The sequence below is a fragment of the Eschrichtius robustus genome, chromosome 2 (assembly GCF_028021215.1).
Source record: "Eschrichtius robustus isolate mEscRob2 chromosome 2, mEscRob2.pri, whole genome shotgun sequence".
In the NCBI taxonomy this organism is placed as follows: domain Eukaryota; kingdom Metazoa; phylum Chordata; class Mammalia; order Artiodactyla; family Eschrichtiidae; genus Eschrichtius; species Eschrichtius robustus.
Window position 1 is genome coordinate 116,227,703 of NC_090825.1, and position 24,525 is coordinate 116,252,227.

The 24,525-nt window shown below is 43.8% G+C and overlaps 1 protein-coding gene across 1 annotated transcript in view; it reads left to right on the top strand.

Annotated features, from left to right (window-relative positions):
* Positions 1 to 23,964, top strand: part of CTNNA1 (catenin alpha 1) — a 186,074-nt gene extending 162,110 nt beyond the window's left edge. The window contains exons 11-18 of the mRNA XM_068535961.1: positions 3,833 to 3,989; positions 12,121 to 12,321; positions 12,882 to 13,033; positions 17,836 to 17,946; positions 19,547 to 19,728; positions 19,886 to 19,991; positions 21,589 to 21,723; positions 22,755 to 23,964. Coding sequence (XP_068392062.1) covers positions 3,833 to 3,989; positions 12,121 to 12,321; positions 12,882 to 13,033; positions 17,836 to 17,946; positions 19,547 to 19,728; positions 19,886 to 19,991; positions 21,589 to 21,723; positions 22,755 to 23,042 — 1,332 coding nt within the window. The 3' untranslated portion in view covers positions 23,043 to 23,964. The remainder of the gene's footprint in view (positions 1 to 3,832; positions 3,990 to 12,120; positions 12,322 to 12,881; positions 13,034 to 17,835; positions 17,947 to 19,546; positions 19,729 to 19,885; positions 19,992 to 21,588; positions 21,724 to 22,754) is intronic.
* Positions 23,965 to 24,525: the final 561 nt, after the last annotated feature.

Here is a 24,525-nt window from a genome sequence, read left to right on the forward strand (position 1 = left end):
ACCCCATTTTCTACTGGTATTTTAGTGTTCTCCTTACTGATTTACCTAAGACTATATGTACTTCATCTGTCATGTATACTTAAATACAGATGTAAATAGAGAATTTTCTAAGACATGAGGAATGTTTGTTCAGTAAATGCATAAATAAACGCGTTCTTTTAGGCTTATCATTTTTAATTTAACTCATTATCTATCTGGAAATGATCTTATTTAGCACATAAATATAAGTATGAAGTGAAGCTATAACTTTATTTTCTCCAAATAGCCCATATCAAATGTAGAAATATGCTATTCCTCACTGATTTGTGATGTCACTTTTATCATACACTGAATTCTGCTCTATGATAGGGTCTGTTTTTAGACTATTCTTTTCAGTTACTTTAGCTTTGTATTACATTTTAACTCTTTTCATTAACTCTTTTTTAAAAAAATATTTACTTATTTATTTGGCTGCGCTGGGTTTTTGTTGCGGCACACTGGATCTTCATTGCCGCGTGCAGTATCTCTTTTGGTTGCGGCATGTGAGACCTTTAGTTGCAGCATGCGGGCTCTGAGTTGCGGCATGTGAGATCTAGTTCTCTGACCAGGGATCGAACCTAGGCTGCCTGCGTTGGGAGTACGGAGTCTTAACCACTGGACCACCAGGGAAGTCCCTCTTCATTACTCTTGCTCTCTATCCCTAATATCTTTTTGCTGTTCTCAGCTATTTACTGTTCCAGATTAATTTGTGAATAAATAAGTCAGTCTTCCTACTCCTAAACATGGACTGTGTTTCTGTGTATTCACATTTCTTTAATGTACCTCAGAAAAATTTAGTCATTTTTGTTACTTCAGTCCTCTGGGTTTCTTTACAGATTTAATCCCACATATTTTCTATTAATTGCTTTCATGAAGAGCTAATACTCCCCTCATTTTATGTCCTGTTTTCTGGTATATAGAAACGTTACTCATTTTTGTATATTTATATTGTCTCTAGCTACCTTAATGAACTCTTATTAATGCTAAGAGTTTTTTCAGTTAACTCACTTCAGTTTCCTAGATAAAGATGATCTACATTGAAAAGTAATTTTGTCTCCTTTCTAACAGCTTTTTCTTATTATTTCCATTTCCCACTTTATTTCATTAGCTAGAAAGACCATTATTATTTAACTAATGGTGACAGTAGGTATTCTGATCAATAACATCTTAATTTTTAAGGTAAATGATTCTAGAGTTTCACCACTCAGTATCATGTTGGATGATTATTTAAAGTAGTATGTTAAGTATCTTTCTATTCCTAATTCATCAGAAATTAGTATGTAATTTATCATGTCCTTTGTAAACAGTTTTGTAATCAGAATGAGAAAATTCACCTTAGACGAGGTGCTTTTCCTGCATTATATATAAGGTATTACAGAACAAAGAGAGCAATTTTCTCTTTGTAAGGGAAAATTATCTTAATATTTAAGACATAATTAATTCCCTGACCTGTGTTTACTTGGCTCTCTTAAGAAACATTTTCTTCACCCAGATTTTCTTACAAAGTCTAGCTCCACACTGATTCACTGATACATTAGTGAATTAATGAGTTAATTAATGAAGAGTAGTCCACAATGTTGAATCACCCAGTGGGAAACGAAGGGAAGAGGGAAAAGAGTCAAAGAACAAGCCTGGAAATGATGAAAATAGGAGAGACCACAGTATAACACATGGGAAAGATAGGATACCTCTTCTTCCAAATAATTTATTGTCCAAACCCATTCACTTTTGAAAGTAGTGGGCTATTAATAATAACTGGGATAGCCTAGTCCCCAAAGTCTATGAATCTATAATTGATAGTCTTGATATCATCTATCCCTTCCAGTTATCTAGGAGGGAAGAGGAATAGTTGCACCAGTCTAATGGGTCTGATTCTTCTGTAGTTTGTTGATTACAGTCTTTGGGGGGTTGGGGGGGCTAAGTTGATAACCTCACTCTTGAATACCTCTCCAGTATATTAGGAATTATACATATGACCTGAAGGCATGTGGTTTCTGTAGCACCGAGAAAACATCATCCCAAACTCCAGCCCTCAGGTAACATGCCCAGATGACTCTGTGATAGCTGTTGTCCTGCCTCTTCCAGATGTCCACTCCATCACCACCAGTTTCCTCTTGTCTTTGCTTACCTTCAGAGTTGCATTATTATGAACACATTTATTTCCAATAACCCATAAGCACCTTGTACATAGAAATCTTACTAATTATTCTCTCAGCTCCTTTTCATACTTACTTTCATTATTCACTCATTCACTGAATACATCAAAGGATCTGAAAGGCATTTCTCCAAAGAATATACACTAGTGGTCAACAAGTACATTAAAAGATAAGCAACATCATGAGCCATCAGGGAAATGGAAATCAAAACCTCAGTGAGATATCACTTCACATCCACTAGGATGGCTAAAATTTTTTAAAAAAAGGAAAAAAGAAAAGCAGGTGTTGAAGATGTGGGGAAATGGGAACCCTCATACATGCTGGTAGGAATGAAAAATGGTTCAACTGCTTTGGAAGACAGTAAGGCAGTTCCTCAGAAAGTTAACCATATGATCCAGCAATTCCATTCCTAGTTATATATTCAAGAATAATGATAACAAACAAAACACATATCTGAATGTTCATAGTAGCATTATTCATAATGACCAAAAAGTAGAAAGAATTCAGATGTTTGTCAGCTGATGAATGAAGAAAATGTGGTAAATTCGTATAATGACATATTATTTGTCAATAAAAAGGATGAAGTACTGATACATTCTATAGCATGTATGAACCTTGGAAACATGTTAAGTGAAAGGAGCTAGTTCCAAAAATGCACATATTAATATGATTCCATTTTAAGGAAAAGTCCAGAATAGGTAAATCCATAAAGACAGAAGTTAAGTTAGTGGTTGCCAGGAGACAGGGTTCAGGGAGATAGGGAGTGACTGCTAGTGGGTGTGGGGTTTCTTTTTGGAGTGATGGACATGTTCTAAAATGATTGTGGTGATGGTTACAAAACTGAATATACCAAAAATTTTTGAATCTTACAATTTAAATGGGTGACTTGTTTGGTATATAAAATTATATTTCAGTAAAGCTGTTTTTTTTTTTTCTAAAGAAGTTACTTTTTATTATTCTAGAAGAAATTACTTTCTAAACTTAATAAACGTTACACTTTCTGTGAAGTTATTATATGTCAAATACAGTATATCTCAGAAAAAAATATTTTTCACATATGTACTTTGAGAATGTACCAAGAACCTAAAATGCCAAATGTTCATCACAAGACTAAGAATGGTGGGTGACTGGAACAAACCTAGGTATCATATAATTAGAATAGTGATGTGCATCTGTAAGATGGAATAATGAACAGTTAATGTTTTTTAACATACATTTAATGATATGGAGAAGTATTTAAAAGAAGAAACAGGAATAGTCAGTTTTATGTAGCATATAATTCTAATTATGTATTTTTTGATTTGGCACACATAACGTGTGTATGTGAGGAGAAAAAAAGCCTGCAATATAATGTCAAAAACTGTGAAGAGTTGTTATCACAGGGTGGAGAGATTAGAGATACTTTTGTTTGTTATCATCCATAGTTCCAGTGTATTACTGTATTTCAGATGTATTACTTCTCCATTCACATATAAAGCCTGTTGTTTAATACTTCTCTACTTCATTTTTGTAACTGTTACAGTGGAGCACGTGGTATCATGCATCCTCATGAAATGCACAGGAGACAAAGCCATAGCCACTCTGCTGACCAAATTGTCTCACTTGTTTTGTTTTCATGACTCTGAAAGAGTAAACAATGAACTTTAATGTCTTTGCAGGTTATCAATGCTGCATTGGCTTTAGCAGCAAAACCACAGAGTAAACTGGCCCAAGAGAACATGGATCTTTTTAAAGAACAGTGGGAAAAACAAGTCCGAGTTCTCACAGATGCTGTCGATGACATTACTTCCATTGATGACTTCTTGGCTGTCTCAGGTAATGAGCTGATTCCCCAGAGAAGTATGTGAGGATGTGCATAATTACTTTCACCTAAGTTACAATAATGGGCAATCAAAAGGCCCCCAAGTATGGGCAGGTAAATTATTCTAGCAATAATATAGTGCTGGTTTTCATTTTAATTAAAAACAACAACAACAACAAAAAAAGCTACCACTGACTCCTGAACAGTGGGACGTGGGGTTGGAGTTATTTCCCTTGTTATGGGGCTGGTCTCGATCTTAGAAGTGTGAATTAGTAATCTGCCTGGCAGAGGTTTTTCTGTTTATATAGTGTAAGATCTTGCAGCTGTGACCTGTACAACGCCATAGCCATCCACCCCTCTTGCTGCTGGTGTGTTTAGAAAAAACATTGACCTGTGTCCTGGCTGTGGTTATTTGTTATGAGCCTGTGAGACTTAGGAGGAGGGATTCCCAACATCATTAGCTTTAGTTTCTTTTGTAAAAATTGTTCCCCTTGGAAAGCTTCTCTTTCTCTCTCCCTCAGAAAAGATCGTAGTTTAACTGCCTACTTTTCGAAAGACGCTGTCTGCATGATGCACAGATAGAAAACAGAGAGGAAATATTTAAGTACCATTTAATTATGAACTTGCAAAAAATAAATCTGGGTAATCCACCTCACAAAAACAGTTGATTTCATTATATAAACATAAACTGGTAATGACATAGTAAATTGCATTCATATAGAAAATGTCTGTCAACTGCAATTCCCTGTTTATCACACACAGATAAATTTCAATCCATCTTCTTAGAGTTGAGCAAGTATAAATGCATTCTCCATTTAACAGGCCTCTGCTGCCCTCGACTGCACTGCTTGCTCTCTGGAGGTGCCAGGCTTCCTGAGGCCAGTGGCTGTGGGCAGAGTCAACGGCTGGTACTTGTAGGGCTGAAACTACCTGTCACCCCAGGGAACCACAGTTTGGAATGTGGGAGATGTGAGTGGCCATGGGGCTTGAAACAGAAACGGGGCTTAAGGACATGCACAGCACAGTCCTCCAGCAGTGACTTATATAAGGTGACAGTGTGTTCTGCATACCAATGTTCCCCTGTGTCTGCTCGCTCTCCTTGGGATTGGAGCTTTGGCTCTACTTGAGATAGTGGGGAGCAGGCAATCCATAAACTGCAAAACAAGGGGGTAAACCATGCTGCTGCAGGACTGCCAAATTGCAGGTGCTGGTAGTTTAAAACAGAAAACCCATTTGTAAGCACATCTTTGCAGGTGCCAAAAATGCAGGAATTGCTTTTTTGGGAAATCTTGGCCTTCTGTTGTTTTTCCCAGTGAAGTACTGAATTATTCTTTTTCATAGGTTTAGAGAAAAACATTCCACCTTTACAGCACACTTTGAAGCAAACAACAAATTCTGAAATCTAAATGCAAAGCCCCCCTCCAGAGATAGATACTACATTCTTAAACTTACTTAGCAAGTAAGGCTTGGTCTCAAGGGGTTTTCGGTCCTTCTTATAGCAAAATAAAATGTAATAGAATCAAATGTCCCTCATGCAACATTCTTCAAATCAGAGAACAAAAGGGATTTTGCAGTAGCATTTAGTGGGATCCAGGCAGTATCTTTAGGGTATATGACGTAAAACAGAAGAACGGTAAAGAGAAATCCGATTCTTTAACAGATACACTTTCATCTGGTGAGTATGTTCAACTTTTATGCACATGTGGGAAAGTAGAAGGGTTGACTTGATGGAAAGGAATTTAGACAGTTTCTATTTAGCAAATAAAAACACAGAACAGTCCTCTCAGTCAGAAAGTGGTGGTGCTTTCAGAGCATCTGAATTTTAAAGATCCACCTTAGTGTGTTTCTCTAATGTTTTGTCACAGACTTGCTTAGCAGTGTCAAGTAATTAAATAATTAACAGGACAAGACTGTTATTCACAATTCCTTTGATTTTTATGGTGTGCTTTTTCGGGGCATGGGATGAAGGGAAGAGACAAGCAGATGCCTGTGCAGAGTTCTACTGGATTGACCAGTTAATTTTTAGCATTCAGACTCCTTTATACCCTTATGCACTTACCTCACCCATGGCAGCTTTAGCACTTTTTATGTGGCAGACTAGAGATGTCTCTCCATCTCACCTGATAACACTGGCTCTCGTTGAGAGGAATCCCATTTTCAACCGGGCAGGCCCCCACTGGTCCCCAGTCCTTGGCCCTTGTACAACTCACAGCCTCTCTAGAGGTGCCCCGCGGATTGGAGAGCAGGCGTCATCTGCAACCACTGTGTGCAGTCTTTATTACCAGAACTGAGATCTGCCCACTCCTATTACCCAGAGGCTCAGTAGTCTGTCAGCAAGGTGGGCATGTTTCTGAGTAGGGGGCTGCTAGACAAGTGCCCAGCACAGGGTCTGGCTTAACGTTGGTGGACTTCATAAAATTTTACCTAATGAAAAGTAAGAATGCTGCTTGACTTCTTGGAGTGGTGGTGTTTTACTGTGTCCTGGGATATTGTGGCCCTATGGCAGTGTGATAGGTTTTGAGGAATATTTCTAGTAATGATTTTTCACCATCAATCCCCCTTGGAATCCCTGGGGCCTGTGTGTTTGCTGTAGCCCTGCCCACTCATGAGAATCCATCCAAGGGGAAGTTACTTAGGGAATAGGAGTGAAAGGACCCTCTGCTGCTTTATCTCCATTGTTCCTGGATATTCTGTCCCATTGGTTCCAGAAGTTCCCTCGTGCTTATTACAAGTTATATCCTAAATTTGTGGCTCAAAAATTAATGGTCATCTTGTGTATAACCTGGTAAAGCCACTAAGACCCTGATGCCAGTGTTTCATGAGGCTGCAGGGCAGGGGGAACTTGAGTCACTGTGTATCAAATATGCCAGTGGCACTTGAAAATAGAGAGGGACATGCAAGCCACCTCCGGGGGAGAGGGAGCGGGACCCCTGTTCCCCAAGCTGTTCTATTTAGAAGGTTGCCTTGTAAATATTGGAGGTGGTTTAGGATGCTACAGAGCGTTCAGCAAACCGTGAATATATTTATATGGACCGATCCCTTAAGGACAGTGGTTTGAAATTTATCAAAGCGATAAAGACTGTTTGAATTTCATTTGAATTGTATTTGATAAACATTTTCCATGGAAATGAAATTTACTTTCTCATTCGTTTACTCTGCTTTCATGTGGAAGTTCTGATCCTCCCCACACACACACACCTTTTTTTTAAAGTTGCAAGTGGTTGGTTAGAGTGGTTCTAGTTGGGTTTATTACTTTTCTTTACCAAGTGCTCTTGGAAACAAATAACATAATGCATTAGATACTTTGGGGCAACACATAAGAGTAGTAATTTGTACTCTTTCTTCTTCAGTGTCAGTGTGCCCAAATTATTTGGTCTGATTGGTCTAAATAAAAGGGTTTTTGTACCTAATTTTTGTTTTTGTGTTTAATCGCAAAAATCCAAAACTGAAAGTAAGGTAAGGAAGTGGTGAAGTTAGTTTGATTTCTGACTCCCATGCCCCCTAGCTTGAGCAAGTCACTCAATACTTCTGTGCCTGGTTTCCACATTAATTAATAGTGATTTTTTAAAAATGGTTACTGTAGAGTGAGTTGAATGTCAAGCACTCAGAATCTTTCCATAATATTAGAGTAGGTTCTCTATATAACGTATTAATATTATCATCTCCTGTGTATGCATAAGGCTACACTGATAAAGATATCCAGAGCAAGGGGAGGGCAGAACGGGCCCTGTTAGACATTGTGGACTGAAGTATAAGTTCATGCAGGCTTTCTGGAGAATGCCAGTTGGCTTGGTTCCGGTGGGCAGTTAGGCATCATACATCTACTTTATACGTATATGCCTTTTGACTTAGTATTCCCATTGCTAGAAATTTTCCCCAGGGATGTGTACATAGATGTTTGCCAAAATACCTGTACAAGGATGTTCACTTCAGCCAAAATGCCTAAGAGAAGACTGGATAAGTGAATGATGGCCCCTCCATCTATTCAGTAGGGTACGGTACAGCCATTAACATGGATGAGGAAGATCTGTGGAGGCAGTTCTAGAAAGATTTTCAAATGAAAATCAGATATGTTAACGTCCATAATGTGACCCCTTGGAGATAGACTGTTGTATGTGTGTGTGTAGGTTTTTTTTCCTTTTAGAAGCATCTACAGATAAAGACTGTATTAAACGATCAGTTTTTAATGGGGTACAGATTGGTGTGTCTGCTCAAAATGGAGCCATGCTGAGTTTACTTGGAAATTCAATTAAGGTAACTTATGGTTTAAGTTAGTGTGGGTACCTCCAACCCTCCCATATTTGCACATGTCCAGTGGGAACTCACTTCTCCCTTAGGGCTCAAGTGTAGAGAGCAGGTTGTTGTGTCCTGGGTATATAGTGGCCTCAGCTGGCTGGGGCTTTCCCAATGAAGGTGGAAAATGTTACCTTAGTCAGCTTCCTGAAATAGAAGCCTTCCTTGGTGGCTAAAGAATGGCAAGCTCTTCCCTGGTTTGGGTTCAGCTGGAAGAAAACCTGTATAAATTCAAGAAAATCTAAATTGATTTTTAAAAACACACTTGCCTAGATGAAGGTTAACAAATCCTTGGTGGAAGTTTGGGCTACTTTGTTTAATGAATGACAAAGAATGCTATACTTCATTGATTCTAAGATGTGCTTTCCCTCCCCTGGTATTAACAATCCTGATACCAGGATGAGTCTTAAAAATCAGTGATATGAGAAAACATTGGTTCATAGTTTCATTAGTAACATCTTTTCTTTCCTTTTTATTCCTTTCCTTCCCCTTCCCCAAATGTTAGATTCAGTAAAAGCAGCAGTTTTTAACCTAAGGCCTAGTATGGTAGGCAGGCTCAGTACCAGTCTGCTTAGTTTAATATGTAGAGAGTTTGTATATAAAAGATGTTTCTGATCTAAACATGGGCTCTAAATCCATTTATTCTTATAATTGGTTCACATATTCCTCCTAAAATTGGTTTATGTGAAAAGTTTAATACGTTATCTCTTTCAGTAGTGCAATGGTGTAAATTCTAGCAAGTCTCCTAATTTTTGAATTAGCACATGCTAAATTATGGTCTTCTTAGCTATCTTGTGGTAATTCACTTTTCCCTTCTGCAGTAGAAATTTTTACTATATTTTGGCTTTCCCTGGAAAGATATTTATTTTAATTGATGAATTTTTATTTTTTAAAAAGACTTTTAGAGCAGTTTTAGGTTCACAGCCAAATTAAGAGGAGGGTACAGAGACTTTCCATCTACTTCTGGCCGCCACACACGCACAGCCTCTCCCATTATCAACATCTCCCACGACAGTAGCACATTTGTTACAATTGATGAACCTACGTTGACACCTCATTATCACCCAAAGTCCATAATATACATTCCTGTTCACTCTTGGTGGTATATACTTCATAGGTTTGGACAAATGTATCCATCATTGAGTGTTTTCACTGCCTTAAAAATCCTCTGTGCTCCACCTATTCATTCCTCCCTGCTCCAACCCCTGGCAACCCCCAAGGTTCCTGCATGTCTCTTCGTAGCTTAATAGCACTTTTTTTTTTAAGTGCTGAATAATATTCCACTGTCTGGATGTACCACAGTTTTTCAGTTCACCTACTGAAGCATGCCTCGGTTGCTTCCCAGTTTTGGCAATTATGAATAAAGCTGCTATAAACATCTGTGTGCAGGTTTTTATGAGGACTTAAGTTTTTAGCTCCACTGCATAAATACCAAGGGGTGCAATTGCTGGGTCATAGGTAAGAGTATGTTTAGTTTTGTGGGTGCAAGTCCCTGCCTGCAGTCTCTAGGGAACTACAAAATGAAGGGCCTTGTTCCCAGAGCCTACAGGGGATCTTGAAGCCCAAAGGCAGGGCATTGTGGTGGCTCTATTCTTTGCTGAATCCACTAAGTATCACTTGCCTCTGGCTCCCCTTGAGATAAGAGGAAATAGCATCGTGACCACTAGACATTGTCATATATAACTTGACTGAGTATGTTAGCAGAGGCTGTGAGGGAAGGGTAATGACTTTTGGAAGGGAATTAAATCGGGAACCAGTCTACATAATGACAGGTCAAAGCATAAGGTAACCAGGGATGGCAAAGAAATGACCAGGTGTCTGTCTGTCTCTCTCTTTCTTTCTTTCTTTCTTTCTTTCTTTCTTTCTTTCTTTCTCTCTCTCTCTTTCTTTCTTTTTCTTTCTTTCTTTCTTTCTTTTCTTTCTTTCTTTCTTTCTTTCTTTCTTTCTTTCTTTCTTTCTTTCTTTCTTTCTTTCTTTCTTTCTTTCTTTCTTTCTTTCCTTTCTTTCTTTCTTTCTTTCTTTCTTTCTTTCTTTCTTTCTTTCTTTCTTTCTTTCTTTTTCTTCCTTCCTTCCTTCCTTCCTTCCTTCCTTCCTTCCTTCCTTCCTTCCTTCCTTCCTTCCTTTCTTGCTGAGTTGGATCTTCGTTGCTGCATGTGGGCTTTCTCTAGTTGCGGCAAGCGGGGGCTACTCTTTGTTGCGGTGCACGGGCTTCTCACTGCAGTGGCTTCTCTTGTTGCAGAGCACGGACTCTAGGCTTGCGGGCTTCAGTAGTTGTGGCCCGTGGGGTCAGTAGTTGTGGCTCGTGGGCTCTAGAGCGCAGGCTCAGTAGTTGTGGTGCACGGGCTTAGTTGCTCTGCAGCATGTGGGATCTTCCCGGACCAGGGATGGAACCCGTGTCCCCTGCATTGGCAGGCGGATTCTTAACCACGGCGCCACCAGGGAAGCCCCAGATGTGTTTCTTAAACAGATTATTATAGTAAACAGTGTTACTGTTTTATACAATAATATATTTCCTGTGGATTCAAATTATATGAAGAGTGTAAAATCATGTGTTAGAATGAGGTGTGAAAGCCACATGCGCTGCCTTCCCAGAGCAGGAGTTGCTGATGGAATCACGGAGGGTACATGGAGGCTTCAGTTGTGTTTTATTTCTTTTAAGAAGTTGATGTAGATGGGTCAGCATGTTGATTTAATGGGATAAGTGGTGGGTTCTTTTTAAACTGTTTGCCCTAATTGTCCTGTCTCTTCCTGAAAAACCAGAACCATTAGTCTTTCACCTATTGTGCCAGGTACTTTCTTGGTTTAAGGAAGTGAGCATGTCTTTAACAGACACTGCTTCTAAGAGTTCTTACGTGTCTTGAAAGCTCCTTTCCAAGCTGGAAGGAAATGGCCAGGCAATGACCTGGAGGCTTTGTGTTGCTCACCCACCCACCCCCCCCCGTGGACTGTGGGCGTCCCTGTCACTTGGGCTGTCTGCTGGTGGACTCTGCAGTTCCTGGTGGTGAGAACATTCCCTTTCCCATTCTGGGTCGATCCCTACATATCAACCTCATCCATTTTAATGGCTGCACAGTGCCCATGATCTATTACCCACTCTGCTCTTGGACACTTGGCTATTATAGATGAGGTTGAAGCGGACTCCTCACTCTGTTTTTTCCAATACCCACTGCCAAGCTTTTTGCTTTGAGGAAAAAAATAGTTTTGGTGGGTCCTCCAAATCCAGCTCTATGACTAGACAGCTTAACAGGAGTCAAGGGTTTCCTCAAATATCACAGCAGGCCCACCTGCATCCCATGAGTGGTTTACTGAATGTTTGGCTTCAGGGGCGGTCCCTCAGTGCCCTCCAGATGGGGCTTTAACCTGCCTTCCAGGACCTTTTCCTGTTCCAGAGCTGTCCTGGCATCTTGGTAGCTTGTCTGAATACCATCAGCATCTACTGGAGGGAGGGGCAAGGAACTGGGAGAATAAGACCTTATAGTGACCCTTTTCTTCTAATTTAGACTTTGTTTGAGATGTAAAACCAGTGAAATTATTCAAGGGAAGGAGAAGTTATTAAGGATTCTGTGATCTTGAATTTTCTGCCTGGCTTAAAACAACTGTGCCTTAAAGATGGGCATCTCTGTCTCTCTCTTTTAAACCTGGAATAAAGATTGTTATTTTTGGAGGTGATTGCAGGTTGAGTTTCTGTGGGACAGTTAATCCGGTCTCTTGAGTGAAATGATACGTGTAAAGCTTTTGGCACCGTAGCTGGCACAGAGTGAGCTGTCGATGAATGATAGATGCCAACTTACAGTTGTCCCCTTCTAGTGGAAGGCCTCCTCCCTCATTCAGCTTTTTTTGTTTGTTCCTCAGAGAATCACATTTTGGAAGACGTGAACAAATGTGTCATTGCTCTCCAAGAGAAAGATGTGGATGGGCTGGACCGCACAGCTGGTGCAATTCGAGGCCGAGCTGCTCGGGTCATTCACGTGGTCACCTCAGAGATGGACAACTATGAGCCAGGGGTCTACACAGAGAAGGTGCTGGAAGCCACCAAGCTCCTCTCCAACACAGGTGCGGGGGCTGCCTCCCTTCCCTGTGCTCCCCACACACAGATGGCCTGGTGGCCAGGCCATCCAGTTAGTGCAGGCCCTGTGGTTAGGAAGTAGGACGCTGGGACTCAGTTTGGTCTTAGGACAAGAATTCTGGAAGGTATGTCAGATTTGTGAGAAGTTGGTCAGCCACATTAAGGCCTCACAAACACATTTCCTTCATGTGTGTCCCACGATTACTAATGGGAGTTATTTTAAGATGAACATCTGAGTTATATCTCCTGTCAGTGAACACAGTAAATTAAGGAGGGTCCCATTCTAGCAAGGCCTCAAGTTAATCCCAGTTCTCAACCATGTAAATCCTATGTTGCAGAATCTGCCCAGAGACAAAGAAGATGATTTGAGGCTGTAAAATACAGCATTTGATTTATTTCAACCATAAATACTTCTCACATAGGTAGAAGCAGAGGCTCTTCATCATGCACCCTGCCTCTTTGTGTCTAACTGAGGGATTTAGGGAGGGCTGGTAGAGCAATGATGTTTGCAGGGCCAGCAGGATCTGCCATGCTCTCTTCTCCGCAGTCATGCCACGTTTTACCGAGCAAGTGGAAGCGGCCGTGGAAGCCCTCAGCTCGGACCCCGCCCAGCCCATGGATGAGAACGAGTTTATCGATGCCTCACGCCTGGTGTACGATGGCATCCGGGACATCAGGAAAGCGGTGTTGATGATAAGGGTGAGTAACTGCATTTCAGATGTTTTAACAGCTTCTTTCTTATCATTTGCTAAACTTGAGCAATGCATCATTTTGGAACTCAGCAGATGAGTGGCAGTATATTAAAACCATGAATCTAAAAGCTGTTAGAATGAGATATATTTAATTACGTTGTCTAAAATGACTTAGTTGCAAGTTAGAGCCCAAACTTGGGCTGAGAAGGGGAGCTAGTATGAGTTGGCCTTGACGATTTACTTTAAGTTAAACAATTGCCACAAATATGAGGCTTCCGTTTGAGTTAGAGGGAAACTACAGAAAATAAAGGCTCATCAGTTAATTTCAGAGAAGGGAGTATTTCCTGAATGCAGGTTGAAGCTCTTCTTTACATGGAGCACCCCTCGCCTCAAAGGTGGCAGGCAGGCAGGATGCTAGAACCCCAGGGTTTTGAGGGTGAGAATGAGGGGCTGTGGCAACTCCGGGCTTGGGGCCAAGCTTTGAGCCCTCTCACCGTAGCTGAATGGAAGTGCCACCTGCTCTGGGCCCCATGTGACCCATCCTCTCTGAGGCAGCAGCAGTTCTCACCATCTGAGACAATGTCTAGGGCCCCCTGTGGATTAGCATGCACAGAGGGGTTTTGAGAAACTACTGACTCCTCTGTGATCATCCCCAGTGTGCTGCGCTGGGACTCACAGCTGCCCTTTCCATAGCAGTTGATCCCTCACATGCTGTTCTGAGCATGAACAGCTCTGGAAGCTGGGAGCAGAGCCTGTGTCAAGCTCCCCCAGCCTCACCTGGACCACCCCCAGGCTCGGGCCATCCCTGCCGGCAGTTGGAATGCTGCTGAGTAGACAGCTGCTTTCCGATGCTGACGATCTAGTCGGGTCAGGGGAGTTTCAGTTACACCTTCATGGGTTGCTAGTCAAACCTCCCAAGGTAGGCAGGGGTTCTGTCCCACTTTTTACCCCCTCAGCTGGAAACAGAGGCCATTTCTGAGGCAGGTGCATTAGGCTGGACCCATTCTGTATGCAGTGTAGAAATGCTTGGGCAAGACTGCGTTTCTCTCTGGGGTGAGGAGGAAAGAGAACTATTCAAGGGTGGCCTGGTTGGCTGATGGCTGTCCCTGCAGGCCCAGGTCACCTGGACATGCTGGGGTGTGGCGGGGAGAGCTGGGGGAACCTTTTTGCTTTCTTCACGCCTGCTGCTGTACTAGAGAGCAACCCATGCTCAGCAGGGCCTGGCCCAGTTGAATGCAAGGTTAAACCCAGCAGCCAGATCTCAGTGGTGTGAAGGGATCCCTGGGTCAGGTGTACCGGTGGTGGTAAAACACAGCCCTATTTTTCCAAAGTTCTTTGCATACTGACAGACACTTAGAGAATAGAAGAAACGTTAATGATAACGAGGAGTTGCTGGGTGTTTGAGGTTAATGCCTTTACGTGAGCTGGTACTGCGCACACTCCAGGATGCCTGCACATTCCAGGGCCTGTTCTGTGGAAGCAGATCGGGTTGTGGGAAACCACACCCTGGGAACAGGCAGGCAGCTTGGATTCCTCTTCACGTCTGTGACTCTAAGCAAGTTTCCTCATCTTTCTGAGACTCAAATGATGGTGTTGAAGGTTTTAATGGGATGAAATGGAGGTAACGTGTTCAGCTCAGGGCCTGGCATGTAATAGCTGTTTCTTGCGCACTTACTGCTGTGTTGGAGCGTAAGTATGACAGAGGCCCTGGCAGGCTCGGTGAGATAGAACCCGGGGTGTGGTCAGCTGGGAGGGCCCAGAGCAAGGGCAAAGTAGGTCTTCGGCAGCAGTGGTTTAACTCCTCCTGTATTGTCTTGATTTTAATTCAGGAATCATCCTTCCAACCCCCGGGCCTCTCAGTTTCTTGATGTCTTATCCTCCCCCAACCTCAACCTCACTTGCCTAGTCTTACCCAGTCCTTGTCATTACCAGTATCTACATCATCCCAGTGTCAAGTTTCCCCCTTCCGTCCGCTCACTGTCTCTGGTGCTGTGACTCCCAACAGTCCTTTGAGTCCATCAGGATCTTCAGCCCGTTGGCCCTCCCCACTTGCAACCCTCACTCAGCCCTTCAGGTCCTTGCCTCACTCCTTTTCTAGCTTTGAGTCTGGTCCATCAGTATAATCTCCTTTGCCCCCTTTTATGTCCTCTTATTTGCCTTGCAAAATACAATCCTAGTGAAATTCCTTCTCCTGCTGAGCATGGTGTAGAAAAGTGCAGCCACCCTGACTGGGGTCACCGAACCCAGGACCGTCAGGGGGCCCTTGATGCCATGCAGCCTCGCCCACACAGCCGTAGAGTCTGGGAGCATTTCATACCTTCCTGCTTGCCTCCCCATCTGTGCCCCATCCTGCGTGTCTGGCCTCAGTGTCCGTTGCACTGAGGATCCTGAAGCAGTTAGAACATCTTCTCCTGGCTGAGCCCGTCCCCTGCACTGGGTCCCATTCTCTCTTCCTCCAGCACCTTCCCCCCAGCATACAAACATGCCATTATTTCTCCTGTTATAAGAAAATCTCCTGGCCCCCCTCCTCCTCAGTCTCCTTTGCTGGTTTATCCTCATCCCTCATCTTCTCAGCCCCTTAACCACTGGTACACCTTGTAACACAGTTTTTCACCTCTCTCTTTTCTGACTGTACTCATTCCCCTGGTGCATAAAGACGTGAGAAAACCAGCAAGAGGTTGACTCTCTTGCGGTCCACACTCATCTAGCCACCTTGCCTACTGCCTCTCACTTGTCTAATAGGCACCTCAAGCTTATTATTCCCCAAAGTGAGCTCCTCATCTCTCTCCACCCTGTTTTCTCATATCAGTTGATGGCAAATCTGTCTTCCACTTGCTCAGGCCCGAACCTTGGATTCACCTTTGATTCCACTTTTTGCCTCAAACCCTGAATCTGATTTATCAGCAAATCCTGTTGGATCTACCTTCACAATAAATAGAAACTCAGAACACTGTTCCTACCCTGGTCCAGGCCACCAGCATCTCTCACCTGGATTCATGCAATTGCTTGCTTCTCAGCCACTCTCCCTATTTGCATCCCTGCCTGCAGTCTCATCCACAGAGCACCCAGGGTGATCCTTTTAAGCTTCAATTAGATCACGTTATCTACTGCTTAGTACTCTCCAAAGGCTGCCATGTCACTCAGTCCTTACACTGGCCCACAAGGCCTTCGAGGAGCCGAACCTGTCACCTCTCTGACCTCATCTCCTACTGCTCCCCCGCCTTTGCTCCCAGGGCTTCAGCTGACACTGTGCCGTAAGGGCAGTGAGCTGAGCCCCTACTGTGGCCTTGCTATTCATCCAGTTCCCCAGGCCTTTCTGTTGGTGACTCCGTCCTGCCGGAACACTCCTCCCCCAGGTACCTCCTGTGCTCCCACCTTCATTGCCTTTCAGGTCTGTGCTCCAATCTCACCTTCTCATGAGACCTTTCCTGACCACCGATATAAAATTACAATCCTCCTCTACTGCTTCCTTATAGCACTTATAGCACTGATCACTTTCTAATAGGTCATGTGATTCACTTTTGTCATTTTTCCCATCAGAATATATGTGAGAGCAGGGATTTTTGTCTGTGTCATTTTGTACCTTCAGGGCCTAGAACAGTGCTTGGCACACACATATTCAGTGAATGAATGAACGAATAGGAGATATTTGGTTTTCTTGGCAAGAACAGTTCTTGGGTCTGTGATGGGCTATCGAGGAAGGTGGGGAAGTGGAGATCCTGTTAGGAGGGCACCCCTTTGACAAAGCTCCTCCACAGACTGAGGCTCAAGTGTCTGTGACCTCAGGATTAAAATGGCGAATGGCAGCAAGACTCCAGGATCTTGCATTGCCGTGTGACTCACTGGTTCCTCGAGTGACCCTGGCTGTCTTCACCTCCTCATGGAGGGGCAGGCCTGGCCTTTTCACCTGTACAAACCCAACATACTCTAGGCAGTTTTGGATGCTTCCTCACAGGAAGCCCTTGGGCTGGGCTTGGATTAGGTCCTGGTGCAGATGAGGGACTCGCCTCACTGCCCTCCTGTCACAGGCCAGCCGGCTGGGCTAAGAGCCAACCCCAGCTGTTCTGCCTGCTGCCCTGTTGCTGATAACTTCCAGAAGATGACATTATGTTTCAAGTCAGCAGCTAATCATGAGAGGCTGGAGAGTGTACAAAATAAGAATTTTATTTTATAATTAAAGCAAAGAGGTAGGACCAGTAATCGGTCCCTTCGGTATTTATTCAGACCTTATCTGCCATATTCTCTCTTTAATAAAAGTAAGTACATAAAAATACATTGCCTATTTTTACCTCTCAAATCAGCCTTTGGTACCCTAAGAGAAGTCCCAGTATTAGTTAATTCATTTAATTTTCTTTTTGTCATAAAATAGGAAAGTTATAAGAATCTGCTTAATGTTGTATGAAACTGCTGTTTTTAATACAGTACCTTTTCCACCCAGGACAACTCTCACCTTTGTCTTAAGATGCAGGTGTTGGAGAAGTACGTTAAGAAGTGAAAACCTTTGTCAAGCAAAGAGTGTCGACTCATTGGTAGAAACTGAAACCCTTATACCCATAAAGGACCTGTGTCCTTTGGGAAGTGCTGGTGTGGTGCCTTTGCTTGCTGTTTGTTGAACGGGCTGCCTGGCACATGCATGAGCTAAAGCAGGGTCTCAGACAAATATTGAGCGATTTTAACTTTATTCCTCACGACTGTTTGAAATACTGCAGAAAATTCTGGATGTCTATACATCAGGCTGTGGGCCCAGAGGCCTGGGGCAGCTGGAGGCCTAGGGTTGTGTTTGACTTGTGACTTCTGTCTCGGTGGCAGACCCCTGAGGAGCTGGATGACTCGGACTTCGAGACGGAAGACTTCGATGTCAGAAGCAGGACAAGCGTCCAGACAGAAGACGATCAGCTGATAGCTGGCCAGAGTGCCCGGGTAAGGACCAAGTTTAACTTGTCCTGCAGACCCTCCCTGTCCCTCTGTGTTCTTGGCTTTTTCTTTTCCAGGAAAACACTCTCATTATTAAGAACACCATTTTTCCTCTTGTTTTCTCTGGCAGTAGGACCTAAGTTGTGGCACCTGCTAGTCAATTGTAGGTTCATCCAAAACGTCTTCTCAGCTGTGCCCTGAAGCTTTGGTTTGTGAAGAGCCCTGAGTCAGGAAAGCCCTAGGATCTAGTCAATGCAATGTTTGTTAATAGGACAGTGAAATTCAAAAAAGATTGCTGTCTTTGCCTATCTCAATGATACCATAGGCATGAACTATTTAATTATTCATGGGTTAAAAAAAATAACAGTGGTACATTCAAGAAAATCAGAGCCATTGCATTCATTTAAGTCATTAAATCTTCAATCAACTACATTTATGTTTTTGGGAGGATGCCAGGAAATATTACTAAGGAGTCTTTTTTCACCCCTTAGAAGAAATTTTGAACAGTGGGTACATCCCTGCTTTAAGCCCCACTCGGTCCTAAGCATTTTGGGAAGCTGAGTGGAGAGGAGCCCAAGGCCCTGAGTCTGTGACTTGAGGTGGGCAACAGGCCTCCAGGTGCTGCGGTGATAAGGTTTAAAATGCCGTCTCAAGTACCTAAAAAGTATACTCTGCAGCAGGTTCTCTTCTGCCTGCCTGCCTGCCTTCTTTAAAACACACATTCTAAAACTACTTCTGGGTCACCTTGAAAAGTTGGAGACGTATTACAGCCACCGGGCCTGCCACGGACTCTGTGTATTAGCCCCTTCCTCATCTCCTCTCCCCATGGCAGGAGGCAGAGGATGAAACTTTTTTTTTTTTTTAAGGTTCAAATGAAGTTTATTTTTTTTTAATATTTTAATTTTATTGGAGTATAGTTGATTTACAATGTTCTGTTAGTTTCAGGTATCAGCAAAGTGATTCAGTTATACATTCTTTTTTAGATTCTTTTCTCATATAGGTTATCACAGAATATTGAGTTCCCTGTGCTATACAGTAGTTCCTTGTTGGTTATCTCTCATAAGAGATATATATGTGGTAGTGTGTGTATGTTCATCCCAAGCTCCTGATTTATCCCCCTGCCCCCCACACGTTTCCCCTTTGGTAACCATAAGTTTGTTTTCGATATCTGTAAGTCTGTTTCTCTTTTGTAAATAAGTTCATTTGTATCTTTTCTTTTAAATTATCAATAGATTCCACATATGAGTGATAGCGTATGATATTTGTCTTTCTCTGCCTGACTTAATTCTTTAAAAGTTTCATCCTCCGAAATGAAGTAAGTTAAGCAGATTCTGTCCCTGTGCAGGCGTGATCGTGAAGCTTCTGTACTGGCCTTCAACCCGTCGTACCCTGTTTTTCTCCACACTAAAACTTGTTCTTGAAAGTGGGTCGGGAATTCAGGCTGCTGTAAACTTCGGTGCAAAATGGCTCTTCAGGCAAAATGAAACCTATTAAAGCATTAGCCTACCTGTGTCAATAGATTGCTTGGTGGAAATATTCTTGGCTAATGCACTGTGAGAATTTCATATTCTCTTTATGTAAGAGCTTCCTGGGCTTCTGATTTTAGGCGATCATGGCTCAGCTTCCCCAGGAGCAAAAAGCAAAGATTGCGGAACAGGTGGCCAGCTTCCAGGAAGAAAAGAGCAAGCTGGATGCCGAAGTGTCCAAGTGGGACGACAGTGGTAATGACATCATCGTGCTGGCCAAGCAGATGTGCATGATCATGATGGAGATGACGGACTTTACCCGGTGAGCAGTGCCCGGTCCCAACCTGCTACACGGAGGGCTGCCCCCCTCCCTGCAGGTCACCTCACACAGGCAGGACGTGCTGCTCTGTACACACTTTTCTGTTCATCTCCACCTACGAGGGCTTCAGTTACGATCATTCTTGTTCCCTTTTTTTCAGAGGTAAAGGACCGCTCAAAAACACATCAGATGTGATCAGTGCCGCCAAGAAAATTGCTGAGGCGGGATCCCGGATGGATAAGCTTGGCCGTACCATCGCAGACCATGTAAGTGACAGACTTGCCACATGGGCCTCGAAGTTCATCCTGGGACTCTGGCAGCCCAGCGGTGATAACTGTTTTTCATGAGACACAGCACTTTTCCCATCTCAAAAATTCTTAACTCGTCAACCCGCTTGACTAGTATCAGCATAGAGTTTTAAGGATTTCTGTATTCCTGTTTCTTCTTTGACAAGTTTTATAAGGCAGGCCCAGTTTGCATTACAGCACATCTCTGGAGCAGGTGTGTATGTCCTGAAATCTTCCCTTGGTTGACAGCTAAAACCAGCCTTTACTGTTGTTTATTATCTCCCAGATCTCTTCAGGATGTCAGCTCTGGGCAGGAGCTAATTCTGCAAGCCCTAATAATACACTGAAACTAGGTGTATAAGAGCCTCTTCTTGTGGAAGTACTGCAGTATTTCATGTGAGAATCAGGAGCCTTTTTGGCTAGTGCTTTGGAAGGCTGACGTGCCCAACTGGGGACAGACATCTATGTCCTCAATCACCCAGCCTTCATCCCTTCATTCTCTGTATTGATATGTCCAAAAAAATGTGGTTCCTACCTCCTGGAAAGTTTACAATATATTCCCCTTGATGCTCCAAGATATTATCAGCTGTAGTTACAAACCCTTCCCACTCCTTTCCCTTAAGTATCCACACGCTCAGCCTGCATTGGGGTTGCGGGACAAGTGACAGTGGTTTCTCATTGCTCAAGCCAAAGATTGGGAAGTCATCCTCAACTCCCCTCTTTCATGTAATAACCGATACTCGGCCCTCGTGCTTCTACTGGCCACATGAATCTCAACACCATCTATCTGGTCCTTCCCTCTTAGCAGCTCCCAGCTGAGTCCTGACATGCATGGCCCACGCCTGCACGACTGTGGTCTCTCCTCACTGATTTCCTGCTCTCTCCTCTGCACTCCAGCCTCCACACAGTTGCCAACACAGTCGTCTTCTATGATCATCTTAAAATGCAAATGAGGTATGGCTCTGCCATGCTTCAGTAGCTTCTTAGAATAAAATTCTAAATCTCCAGCATGGTCTGCACCCCAGCCTCACAGGAGGGAGGTTTTTGCATAAACAAACACTTGAGAGAGGTGCTCTGTCCCTTCTTTGGGTGAAGTCTCCGAAGCTGGCCCTGAGCTTTGACAGCAAGACAGGCATTTCCCTGTGACTGGTCGTGACCCCACGGTTCCCACGTGCTCTTCTTGCTTTGGTTGACTCACCCGTTCTCCGTCTGCCTAAAACGACTCTCCTTTCATCAGGTGTTTACAGAATGCATCATAACTGAGCAGATAAAGTCCCTCTGAGCACAAGAGCTATTTGGATGGTTATCACCTAGCTCACAGCACTCTCACTTTTCTCCAGAACCAGACTCTCGCTTGCTGAAGCTTTTTTTTCACCTTTAGGGGCAGGGGCTGCAGCAGAGAGTAGCCTAGGGCTATGATGGCCCCAGGTAATTGGGTAACTCCTCTCTCTTGCCCTTTGCTCCAGCAAGGAGTAAAGAAGCTGGTGGCACACTGAGCCTTTCAGAAATATCTGTGGGGGTGGGTGTGTTTGGGCCGGGCTCAGAGTGCTTGGTGCTAATTCTGCTCTCCTGTCAGTGCCCAGACTCAGCCTGCAAGCAGGACCTGCTGGCCTACCTGCAGCGCATCGCCCTCTACTGCCACCAGCTCAACATCTGCAGCAAAGTCAAGGCTGAGGTGCAGAACCTCGGTGGGGAGCTGGTCGTCTCCGGGGTAAGTTCCATCTGTGAAGAGAGCTGGTCAGTGGGAACGTGCTAGGAAGTGTGCTGTGGGAAAACTGGAAGTCTCCTCTTGGTCCTCAGAGGCCAAGGGCTGCACATTGGCTACTTCCTGCAGAACTGCAGCTCTGCTTAGCATGCTTGGTGACAGCTAGGAGCTCTTACAGTGCTTGCCTCTTCCCCTTTGCTGACCACTCCACAGGTAAAAGTATTTTTATCTTCATCGCTTTTCTTCCCCCAGAGAGAACTGAGCCTGTTCAGAAATTGCAGAGATGACATATAGGCTTTCTCAAACCCCCTCCATGCTCAGAGTTCCCAAGTAGTATCTCTTCCCTTGTCACCTTGGGCAGGGGAAAGAGGACATCTCGCTCCACTGAAGCCCTGTGGCTTCTGCTAAACCCCACAGAATATCCTTTCAAAGAAGACTTGGTATGTTGGACATACTCATACCATTTGCTTACCTGCTACAACATAAATGCCCCTGTCTCTGGGGAGCAATTATCTATATTCTCTAAATGAGAGAGGAGACTCCCTGGGTCATTACTGAAAGCACTGGGGGGCGGGGGGTCTCTGTCTAGGAGGCTAACTTATTGCCACCTCCCCCTGCACCATGGCCGTCCGTGGCTGTTCTCGGTGCTTATGGTTATAGCTCTGCCATCACGCAAAAGATTTCGGCAGATCCTCCCCCAACTTGAGTGAGTGAATGAAAACTTGTTGAGGGGTGGGGGCAGGTAAGGTAATGGTACCTTAGGTTTTTATCACTCCTCCCTTCTTCAAAAGACCTGAAACACAGGCATTTTCAGGGTATTTGGATAAGAGCACCCAGTCATTGGGAGAGCCAGTCAGGAGCAGGGCTGCTGCCCCACCCTGTCCTGGTCCAGGAGGAGAGGGGACTCCGCTGCCAGGGACTGACAGCCTCCAGCTGGACTGGAGAGTTCAGGCCCTCCGGTACCTAGATGCAGGCCCCTGGGTACATGTGGGGTTGGAGGTCAGGCCTGTGCTCACCTCCCTGTCTGTGCCTCTTAGGTGGACAGCGCCATGTCCCTGATCCAAGCTGCCAAGAACTTGATGAACGCTGTGGTGCAGACAGTGAAGGCGTCCTATGTGGCCTCCACCAAATACCAGAAGTCTCAGGGGATGGCTTCCCTTAACCTCCCTGCTGTGTCGTGGAAGATGAAGGCGCCTGAGAAAAAGCCCTTGGTGAAGAGAGAGAAACAGGATGAGACACAGACCAAGATTAAGAGGGCATCTCAGAAGAAGCATGTGAACCCTGTGCAGGCCCTCAGCGAGTTCAAAGCCATGGACAGCATCTAAGGCTGCCCCCAGCCCTCAGGGCTCCTAAAGATCTGTCAGTCACTGTTCTTCACTCGTGTATTTGCTAAATAGAACACTGATGTTAGATTCCATAGGAAAATAGATTTCAGACCTGGCCAAGCTGGTGAATTTTGCAAAGACATACTTGTGTTTAAGTCAGTCAAAAGTACTTTTAGAATTCAGGAGCATATATCTAGCTATATTTTTTTATAAGCGTAAAAATTCCATAACCAAAGAGAATCCCACATTAACTTCTTAGTAACACTGTTGACCAAGTTGAGATGCCTGTCCTCCTAGTGGTGGCAGGCAGCTGTAGGGTTTGAGAGAAGGGGGTCTGACTCCACCCTGGTTCAGGGAGAGGGCTTCCACTGGTTCTGGCAGTTTGACTGGTATTAAATGACCAGATGACCCAGAGTAAGCAACCTGGGCATCTTAGGAGGCCCTGGAAAAAGGAACATTCCCAGAAAGGTCTTCAGAGGGACAAACCACACGAAACTGAGTCAAACATAAATGTATCATGAGGAAAACTGATTACTCTCTTTATGACATCAGAATTTTAATGCATGGTTACAATAACTAATGTACTCTGCTGCAGGACATTAATAAATAAAGTTGCTTTTTTCAGGCTAGAATGTTGTGATGCTGTAATCAGAACATGCTTTTTTCCCTTTCTTCAGCTTCAAATGCAAATTCATCATTGGGCTCACTTCTAATAATTGCAGTGTTTCCTGCCTTGGGCTTATGAGAGAAGCCTGACAAAATAAATAGTGTTTGCTTAGGCAGTAATTTAGACTTACCTTATTTGTGATTACTATAGCGATTACTATAGCTACAAGGTATAATTTTACTTTCTTATTTAAATTTTATGAATTTGAATGTTTTTTACACTAACTTTTCCCAATAAAGTCCAAAATGAAACCAAGTCTAAGGAGCCAAAGTCCTTTTCTTTGCCTTCCAGTAGAGTCGAGTTTTACATTAAACATCTCCTGGATTTGCCTGCAGCATCTGCAGTGCTCTGGGCCCTCCCGCTGTCCCTCGTTCCCTGGATGGTACTGCCCAGTGAGGAGCTCAGCCCCTGGGCCTCTTCTCTTCTCTGGTTCTGCTCACTCCTGATCTTAGCCAGACCCCTGACTTTAAATACCATCCAAATGCCAACTTCTCCCAGAACTAGACTTTTATAACTGCGTGCTTCCTAAACTCTCCACTTGGCTGTCTTCGTAAGTATCTCAAACTGGACCATCCAGATTCTTCCCTTTGAAATATATGCTGGGTCCAACTATTTCTCACCAGTTCCGCTTGCCATCACCTGGTCTAAGCCCTCATCACTGCATTAATTTCTATTCGTGTGTAACAAACTGCCCTAAAACTTAGCAGCTAAGACAACAAATATCACCTCACAGTTGCTGAAGGTCAGGAATCCAGGGGCAGCTTAGTGGGAGGTTCTGACTCAGGGTCTCTTATGAGGCTGCAGTCTCTGTTGGCT